This window comes from Artibeus jamaicensis, unplaced genomic scaffold (genome assembly GCF_021234435.1).
Source record: "Artibeus jamaicensis isolate MK-2021 breed Jamaican fruit bat unplaced genomic scaffold, CSHL_Jam_final scaffold_614, whole genome shotgun sequence".
NCBI lineage: Eukaryota > Metazoa > Chordata > Mammalia > Chiroptera > Phyllostomidae > Artibeus > Artibeus jamaicensis.
This window is the reverse complement of record NW_026522050.1, coordinates 6,847,571-6,858,224: the sequence shown is the minus strand read 5'-3', so window position 1 is coordinate 6,858,224 and position 10,654 is coordinate 6,847,571. Positions and strand designations below refer to the sequence as shown.

The 10,654-nt window shown below is 35.9% G+C and overlaps 1 protein-coding gene across 1 annotated transcript; it reads right to left on the bottom strand.

Moving 5' to 3' along the window:
- Positions 1–8,936: 8,936 nt before the first annotated feature.
- On the bottom strand, positions 8,937–9,884 carry LOC128626525 (olfactory receptor 5M10-like). The gene has a single exon (XM_053659193.1). It carries the CDS (start codon positions 9,882–9,884, stop codon positions 8,937–8,939), a length of 948 nt encoding a protein of 315 aa, XP_053515168.1.
- Positions 9,885–10,654: the final 770 nt, after the last annotated feature.

Genomic DNA, 10,654 nt, shown 5'->3' with positions numbered 1-10,654 from the left:
CCTGTCTCTATGGCAGTGGAACAGAGGCTTAGAAAGTCCCAACTCCCGTACCTGATTCCCCAGTGTCCAATCCCCTTGCTATGGCAGCAGCACAGGGGTTGTGACCCTCCCAGTTCCCGTAGAGGGATCCTCTGCCACCCCGGGCTGTCTCAGGGGTTTGGAGTGTCCAGGCTTCCGTACCTGACTCCCCGAGTCCAGTCCCGTCGCTATGGCAGCGGCACAGGATTTGAGAGCTTCCCGGCTCCCGTAGCTGGCTCCTCAGCTGCGTCACAGGGGTTTGGAGAGTCCTGGCTTCCGTACCTGACTCCCCGGCGTCCAGTCCCGTCGCTATGGCAGCGGCACAGGATTTTCAAATTAACACTTTCCTCTGGATATTTTCTGCCCCCATTTTCTGACTTAATTCCCTCTTGGACTGATAGAGAAACACTGAATGAAGAACGGTGTCTCTCTATAATTTGGAGTATTTCCATCTGGTGGAGGTCCATGGCATTGTGAACTATGTCATGTGATCTGAAACTGAAAAGTTCTAAGACACCATTGAACACAGACCATCAGTGTTGGCATTTTAAAGTTGAATACTTTTAAAACTGAAATCTTCTTACTTATTCTCACTTATTCGTGAGATAAGTTTTCTCACTTATTCGTGCTTTTATTTAGTTAATGGATACTGCATAACCATTGTGATTCAAGCACTCACCCAAGTTCTGGGGATATGACACAAAGTTCCTGTCCTCACATGGCTAACTTTGTAATGGAGGGGCACACAGCAAAATATACATAAATTTATTTTTGTAAATGAATAGTAATTTCTGAACTGATAAATGGCATGGAAAAAAAATAGATCATGATTCATGATTCTAGAAGCATTGGGAATAAAATCAAACTTAGAAAGATGGCCAGGCAATAACTTTCATAGGCGGTGTTACTGGTAGAGAGATCTAATTGAAGTGATGAAATGCATCACTCAGAGATCTTGAGGAAAAACACTCTAAGCAGAGTAAGCAGTATGCTCAAAGGTCCTGAGGTGGGAATGAATCTGCATGTTTAAGAAACAGCTAGAAAGTCAATGTGGCAGAAGAAGAAAGACTGAAGATAAAGTGATCAAAGAGTTTGTAGAAAGGTATAGGAAGACATGACATAAGAGTTCTTATATGCTCTGTCAACAAGTTTAGATTTTGACCCAAGTGTGATAAAAAACTTTACCATTTTACCATGATGCCATTTGTGTTTACAAAAGATCACTGGCTTGTGTTGGAAGATAGAGGATTTCAGCTGTAGAAGAAGGAAATTTACTATAATGGCTTAGGCAAGAGATCATTTTGGCTTAGATCTGGCTTAGACATGACTGGTAGTCAAGAGTTTGAAGTCAATATAGTCTTAAAGTATTACTTGTTGATTTGAAGCAAACAATGGCCATTAACAGAGCACCAAAGGAGCAGAAGCTCATGTCTGTGGAAGAGTAAGTAAAAAATGAGGAAGAAACTGAACCTAAGTAAACACATAAAAGGCTCTCCAGAAGGATTTGTGCTATTCCAATCACAGAAGCTTTGCCTTCACTGACAATGGTAGACCCAGTCTACAGAGAGTCATGCATACTCCCCATTTTCTGATCAAGCATTTGTGTCATGATCAGACTGTGGTGGTAGCCATTTTCAACATCAGAGGTTCCAATTCCATAGCCTAATTAGGGACACCCATCAGCTAGGTCGAATTCCATATGTGGCAGTCCAGTTAGGGTGAGAGTTGCAAGGCAGCCAGCACAGTGTGCTGCATGGACTTGAAATATGTTTCCCAACTATATTGTCCACTTGAATCAGCACCACCCATCACCTGCAGACATCTGTTAAAATTCTTCCATCTCTGAGAGAAATAACCTATTTCAACCTCTTTCCAAAACCAATTTGTACAGATGCCCATTTTTTCAGTCTCTCTTTGGTTTGCATACAATTTTTTATATCTGAAAAATTATCTTCTCTCACTAGAGAATATGAAAATGAGACTATATTTCCAACACAATGGCACCGAAGCAACTGAGTTTATTCTGCTGTGGTGAGCAGCCAACCAGAACTATGGTCCATCCTTTTTGTGACTTTTCTCTTCATTAATCTTATCACCCTGACTGGGAAAATTGGATTGGTTTTATTCATCAAGTTCTCTCCTGGGATTCAATCCACCATGTATTTTTTTCCTTGCCCATTTCACATGCATGGATATTTTTTATTTCCCCAATGTCTCTCCTCAGATGTTTGCTAATTTCTTATCTGAGAAGAAAACCATTTCCTACTGAGGGTGTCTAGCCCAGTGTTTTGTTTCTGTGACTCTGTTCCTTACTGATTATTACATGCTCAGTGTCACGGCCTATGACAGATACATGGCCATCTGCAGTCACCTGCATTACCACAGCACAATGACCAAGCTGCTTTCCCCTACCTCTGGGGTTTTATGTTGGGCATGATGCAGGTAATATCAACCTCTTGCTCGTTGTTTTGTGAACCCAACATCATCAACCACTTCTACTGTGCTGACCCACCTCTCTTAATGTTGGCATGTTCTGAAACTTACATAAGTAAACTGCAAGGCTTGTGTGTGCAGAAATTAACTTCACAGGTTTCCTTCTCATCATCCTCATCTCCTACCTTTGCATTTTCATCATCATTCTAAGGATCCATTCTAGTGAAGGCCAGTACAAAGCCTTGTCCACCTGTGGTTCCCACCTGACTCTGGCACTGTGTTCTATGGGTCCCTGTTTTGCATGTATCTGAGTCCACAAATGAGCAGTCTGTTGAACAAGGGAAAGTTATGGAAATGTTGTGTATTTTTGTGAATCCCATGTTCAACCCATTTATCTACAGCCTGAGGAGCAAGGATGTGAAACAGGCTTAAGAAGAGTGTTTATGAAAAACCTTGGTACAATGGAGAAAAGTTCCCTTTCAACAGCATCAAAATGAAAAAACAAGTCTGAAAAACAATCAAAAAGCACCTCTTCTTGGTTGTGCCTAATTGCAATTCTATGGAATAACAGTAATATTTGTATGTATTTATAGTTTGGGATAGAGTGAGATTGTAACGGAAACACAGAATGAAAAAGTTGTTTGGAAATGAGGATTGATAGCAAAGACAACAGCAGAAATCTGCTGTTTATGATTAAACAGGCCCACATCCCATTCAAAGTCTCATTTCCACTTAATTTGTTAATCAACAAGTTTTCTCTCTCACTCTTTTGGTCATCAATATCAAGCATTGTATAACCATCCTATTAGTAAAAAAATGTGTTTTACACTATATTTTTTCAATAAGAAAGTGATTTACTGCTCTATGCTACATTACACATATTCCTTTAATGAGAGCTTATGATCTTCTCAAGAAAGGTCATATCTCTATTTTTAGATATTTGCTCAATATACTTTTGATACATTTTTATATCTATTTTCTTAAATATACAAACATATATTTTGATTATCTCAACAAATAACCTGATATTTTATTTTTTTAATAATGCAATAATATGTTTTGTCATTTTCCTTCCATCATAATAGATAATTTTATTCATGGGAGGTACCCATTCATAATTTAGAATTTTTATTTCTTACATAAGAGGTTTATACTATTCTATTCCTATAACATTAACTATGACTTATTCTATAATTTTGCATATTACCTTTCATTTCTTATATACCCACAAATTATTTTAAAATAACAGCTGCTCTAATATGTACTAAAACTTGGTTTACTGTTTTACAACTATATTGTAGCATATGCTTACTCCAGATTGTTTCCTACTCTTTCAAACTGGTCTTTATTTAAGAGCATAATACAACTTAATATTGATATGGTGCATTTTATAGTAGTATACACTTCCTTTTTACATTTAGGGAGTTATGACTTTTCTCTCTTTAGAAAAATATTATATTCAAAAATATAAATTGTTATTTTTTATCTTTATTGGATTGAGAAAGAATTTAAGTTTTGTGTTTTTTTTTTTGATGCAGGGATGGGTGAAATCACCACTAGTAAAAGAGCATCCAAGTTTCCCTACACACTCAAAAATACTATGAGAATTCACCTTATTTTATGTGTGAAAATAACAGATATAAGTTGAGCACGGAAAACATTATGCATCAGATATAATTTTTTAAAACTCAACTTTAATTTGTTTTACTTTTTCTCAATTTTACAATATGCTAGTTGCTATGATGCTGATGTTTAAAGTTAAGAAGAAAAAAAACATTTATTTGGAAGAAATTTCTGTGAAGAAAAAACTTCTGAATGAAAGAAAAATTTTGTTTCTAGATTAAAACATCATAGGTAGAGATATTGATAATCCTTTGCCTCCTCTCCCCCTCCTAAGAAGCAAATAAGTTTAATGTTGTTTACCCCTGGAGATCTCAACTTACTCAGAAGCACAATGTTTATAGGAGGAAAATAACAGAAGCTTGAATTAGGACAAACCTGGGTGGCATTCTGGCTCAATACTGTTAGAGAATATTATTGAGTAGAATAGTACAGAGCTAGGGGAGGTCATCAGGAAGACATGACTGCTGGTTTGAACATGGGAACTGGACCTTGACAGTGGGAGGCTCCCCATTCCCTCCTTTGTGTTTGGAGGTCCACTCCTCTCACCTTATTAGCACTAGAAGCTGCTCAGGGACACAGCCTTGAGATAGTGATGTAGTGATGAGACTATCTGAACTGGGTACATAGGTAAACCCAGTCAAGGTCTTGTGTGTGTGACCGTACCCAGGTAGGACCTGTATACAAACTTAGAAGTTTTGTGGGGTGGATGCAGAAATCTACTCTTCTTGCCACTGCCCAATAAAAGCCTTCTAAGTGAGTTCCCTGGTTTATTAAACCATCCACCCACCAAACTGGAGTGGTCTGCTTTTTTCTTAGGTCTCTTCTTGTCCTCAGCATGTTGAGAACTGGTTTCAGATTACAGCTGGGAAGCTCCCAAGGAAGTTGTCACCCAGCATAAATCCGTTTTTTCCTACATTCATATTCCACTTCTAACGTTAATAAAGATCCTTTAATTTTATATCCTAGAATCTGGATGATACTGGAAGACAGCTATGCTCACCACTATACCACCAATGCCCACTTGGATGATACTGGAAATATGCACTTTTTTTGTTTTCTTGATCACAAGCAACATTCATTTACAGGGGATCCAGTCACATATAACCAGCCTCTGTTCCACCTGCCATCTGCCTGAGTCCAGCCAGTTATTCATTGCAGGCTGTCCGCACTCTGCACAGGGCTGTGGTAACTGAGACCCATGCAAAACAAGGACACGTTTCCCCACTGCACAAGCTTCAGCTAACATGGTACCTCAGCAAGTGAGGGCTGCCCCTATTTAATGTGTCACTTTCTTCCTTTTCCTCAATTATTAAACAAGCATTGCAATAAAAATATTCTACCAAATGTCTTTCTATGTTCTCAGCATATTCTTAAAATTTGAATAACTGAGTAAAAGTGTACAAACACTTTTGTAATTTACACTGAAAGCATAATCAAATTGATTTCCACAAAATCTATGTATTATTAGTTCGACACCATCAATGTAGAAATTGCCAGTCTTGTTGAACTCTCTTGAAAATAGATTCACAAAATAGTACCTTAATTCATAATTTTGATTGCTGACATTCGTTTATTTATTTTAATTCTGATTAACACAGAGTTTTTTTCTGTGTTTAAATGACTCATAGTTGAGGGATATGTGTGGGCCTCTCAGTTCTTTTGAGGAATAATTGTTGGCAAAAATAAAATTCAGGTAGGGATAAGATTCTGTATTTAGGTATTTTTTTGAGAACAAAATATGTTGCATTATGGACACAGGTATGGTGCAAAACTAAATGTTTGTATAAAAGTATTAATAAATAAACAACCTTAAAATTCCAAGGTCATACACTTTTTTCATGAATAGGCCACCAGCACCTCTCTGCCCTTCTGAAAGAACCACCTAACTGCATTGTAATCTTTCAGATTTGAGCAGTCCTCTCCCTGGCCTCCCTTTCATGCATCTCCCCATCTGATCTGGGTAAAGCAATGATATCAATACTAAATATTTTCCCACATTTTTCAAATAACCTATAGTGAATGTGTATTGTTTGTACTGCCATATTCGATTTTTATGTATATGTACACATATACTTCATGAGCTGAACCATTATTGCAGAATTTCTGCATTAAAGGGATGGGGTATTTAGAAGCATCTGATTTGAGGTCTCCAAAAATAAATTTATAAAGAAGTTAAGATAAAATTTCTTTACGAAAATTAAAAACATATTTTAATCTGCCCTAATCATAAGATTTTGGTTTCAAATACATATATAGATTGGTCAAAGAAAAAATAGAAAATAACTTATTTAGTGTGCAATAAAAACAACACAAAAATTAGTGGAAAACCAAATGCTTATTTAATAAATAGTAGGAGAGAATAAGCTGGAATGTGAGGGAAAATGTTATATACAATATTCTAACATACAACAAAATTGTATCTCAAATAATTCAAGGTATTCTCATAAAATGTGCTCATGAAAAACAATAACATAATATACATGCTTGCTTATTTAAATTTAAGTTGGAGAAAAGCCACAGAACAAATAAGAAAGATAAAATATTTTCAATTGAAAATGTAAATATTCTTCATGCAAGAAATCATCAGAGATAACATATACAACAACCATCAAACTGATGGGTATCCCTTATTCTTTAAATATATATATCAATTCTTCTGTTCAAATAAAAACAGATCTATTTCCTAAGAATTACAGCAAAGAAGCAAGTACTCTTAAATGACATTTTCTAATAACAAATGCACAGTAAACAGTTACTCTCAAACATTTTTTATCATATGTGCCAACTTTGATGACTAAGATTGATGCCTTTTGAAAAACAATTTACCCAAAGAAAAATTTAGCAAAGCCTTTAAAAATGTTGAGATTATTATTTAATTCAGCAATTTCACATTTAAAATCTATCCTGAAAGAGCAATCAGTAACATATATAGAGAGAATTATGAGTCGATTAACACAAATATAGCAGAAATATCAATATGATAAAATAATAGTTAGTAAGATAAACTAAGTGAAAAAAATACACCAAATGCAGAAAGCAGTTCTCTTTTAACAAGTAAATTTTAGACATATTTCAAAGTTGAAATTGAATTTTATTACAAAACTAAAAAATATTTCAGCAGTTTTCACAATAGGTTGTAATAGTTTGCAACCTTTTCACAATAGGTTGTAATATTTTTATAATTAACTTCAAATATGATGCAGTCTTGTGTATTATATTACATTAAAAATGGTCCTCACTACATATATTTAGCCTGTAAGAAATGCAGACATAATACTATCAAGTGAAAATTAATGTTCGAACTTGTCTATAGGAAATATTCCAATTTTTATAATTATAAAACTATATGTGATTATCCATTCATTAAGAAAAATATAACAAAACACAAACAGATGTTGTTCATTGGTTTAGGACATAAGACTGAAACACATTACTTCCTCACATCTGTCTGTATTTTTAGTTCTATATGGTGAACATGTTTGATAGAGTCAACCCCTATTCAATCAATTGAAACTTAAGAATAGAGCCCAAATTTCTAGAACTGCTGGTCATGCAGATATTTTCTCGAATGTACTTCAAACATAGTATGATAAATTTAGCAGTTGGTTTCATATAAACATTGGGCATAGTGGTCTTATTTAAAATTAAAGTCCACTTGCCTGCTGTAGCTCAGTGGATTGAGTGCAGGCCTGTGAACCAATAGGTTGCTGGTCGATTCCCATTCAGGGCCCATGCCTGGGCTGCAGGCCATGTCCCCAAGTAGGGGGTGCATAAAAGGCAACCATAAATTGATGTTTCTCTGCCTCACTGTCTCCCTCCCTTCCCCTCTCTCTAAAAATAAATAAAAATATTTTTAAATAAATACATAAAATAAAATAAAAATCCACAATCTTAGAAAACCAAGCATTTAAGGCAATTTCACAAAAGTTTAACATAACTTTCAGTAGGTAGCCATGTCATTGACTAACAATGCATGGATTCATGTGAATGATTTATCTCTTTATGTAGCTTTTCTTAATATCAATTTTTCTCAATAGAAACTTTGAAAACTGTTACAGACTAATCTAGAAAATAGTTAGTCACAGACAGTTTTATGCACCAAAGTAAACATTGGTCGTTCACTTCCAGAAGGAATTCTATACACATATTCATCTGTATATGCTCTCAAGGTTTTCTTGGGGTCTGCAGAAGCCAGTTGATAGACACTAATAACTCATAATAAATTAGACATAAGTCAGAACTACTGTGTACAAACTATATCTATATTGGCATTGCACTTTACTTACATAAATAGTATTTTAAAATGAAAAAAATGTTTCTTAGCATGTGTATAAAATGTGTGGTTAGGGGAATGTATACAGAAAGTTTAAACCTCTGGGTGATCCATGTATTTCAAATTTCTTCACCATGATTTCGAGCACCAGAGCCATCATTGTGCACCACATATTGAAGAACAAATTATCCATAATTTTTCAAATACAAGTGTAAAACTAATCACCTTATTTATCACTCATCATGGCTTTGAAGACTATATAATTCAGAGCAAATGGGTTTCCAATGTTCACATCAGAGTGAATTACAATATTTACCGCCAAGTAAGTTAAGATAGTAAAGTATTGGATGGAATTATTGAATATTGCCCATTTATTACCAAAAGTTCTCTCCTAAATAAAACATTTCCAACTTCAATATTAGTTTTATGAGAACAATTTCCTTAAAGTTACAAATTTTGATAAGAAATTAGCAAGTGTCATTGAGAGTTCATGACAACAAATAAACAATGACTGTAGAGCAGTAGGTTTGTCCTTTGAAGAGAGTCCCTGTCTCACCACAGACACTTACTCATTACAATGAACAGACCACTAAACTGCATTTTTATGGAAGAGATTTCCTCTCATCATCTGCTGCAGGACATGGATCACATGCTTGTTCCTTAGACTATAGATCAATGGGTTCAGCATTGGGCTCAAAAAAGTATAAAAGACTGCAATTATTTTGGACTTCTGTACAGACCTCTCAGATGGGGTCTTTACGTACATGCAAAAGAGGGTCCCATAAAATATAGTGACTGTTGTCAGGTGGGAACCACAGGTAGAGAACGTTTTATGCCTACCTTCAGCAGAACGGATCCTCAAGATGGCTGCAAGAATGAACAGGTAGGATAGGAGAATGACTAAGAGAGAGCTTGAGAGAGTAAATCCAGCCACTACCAGCATTGCCATTGTTTTGACATGGGTGTCAGAGCAGGCCAGCATTATAAGAGGAGGATCTGCACAGTAGAAATGATTGATTTCAAGGGAGCCACAGAAGGACAAGTGAAAGGTCAGCAGTGCCTGAGAGAGTCCATTAAGGAAGCCAAAAACATAACATACCATGACTAGAGAGGTACAAGTGTCCTTGGACATTCTGGTACTATAGTGTAAAGGGCTGCAGATGGCTACATAGCGATCCAAGGCCATTGAGGCAAGGATGTATAACTCAGTGATCACCAGGGCAATGAAGAGAAGACACTGCAAGAAGCACCCAGCATAGGAGATGGTCTTCTGGTCTGAGAGGAAATTGTACAGCATACTTGGGGTAATGTTGGAAGAATAGCAAATGTCTACAAAGGAGAGGTGGCTAAGGAAGAAATACATGGGTGTTTGGAGGTGGGCATTGGTCTTGATCAGCACGATCATGCACAGATTCCCTGTCAAAGTGATTAGGTAGATCACCAGAAACACCCCGAACAGGATCTTCTCTAGTACTGGGTCGTCCGTGAGTCCCAAGAGAATGAATTCTGCCACCATAGTGTGGTTTTGGACAGACATTTTCTTATCCTTTAAAAACTAAAAGTAACAAAGAAAAATGAAAGATTCCACATTTATTTCATCCACCTCGTATTTACTTATTAATTTAGTCATTATTGAGAAATTTCTCTTTTCAAAAAATACATGAGTGTCACCCTGGCTGGTGTGGTTCAGCAGATTGAGTGCCAGCATAAGAAACAGAGAGCACATGCCTGGGTTGCAGGCCAGGTCCCCAGTAGGGGGCTCTCCAGAGGCAATCACACATTGATGTTTCCTCCCTTTCTTTCTCCCTCCCTTCCCCCTCTAAGAAAAATAAATAAATACAATCTCTACAAAACTACACGAGTGTCTATATAAATATATTTACCCTGTATTTCTATGTTGTCTGTCTCTTCCTCTCAACATATCATATAGACATACATTCTCTCTCATATGCATGTGACTGCATATGTATATATAATTACATTATATATTAATATGTATAATGTAACAATATTGCATTTTTTATATATCCTTACATTTATATCTAATCTTTTTGGAAAATTCCATATATGATATTTTTCAAATGTCTTGAAAACATAAAACCAAAAGAATGAAAATCAAGGATGAAAAACAGCATCTTAGCATCATTCAACTGAACAAATGATGGAAGTTAATTTTCTAGGGTCCCTCCAGTTCTGATATCTTGTAGTTTCAGATACAAATATTCAATCTAGTATATTCATTTGAAAATCCAGTTGGCTGATTTCATGTTATGTAGAGGACATTGAGTTAGTGAAATGTATCTCTTC

Coding starts and splice junctions, on each gene's coding strand:
- LOC128626525 (XM_053659193.1), bottom strand. CDS start 9,884: ATGTCTGTCCAAAACCACACTATGGTGGCAGAATTCATTCTCTTGGGA.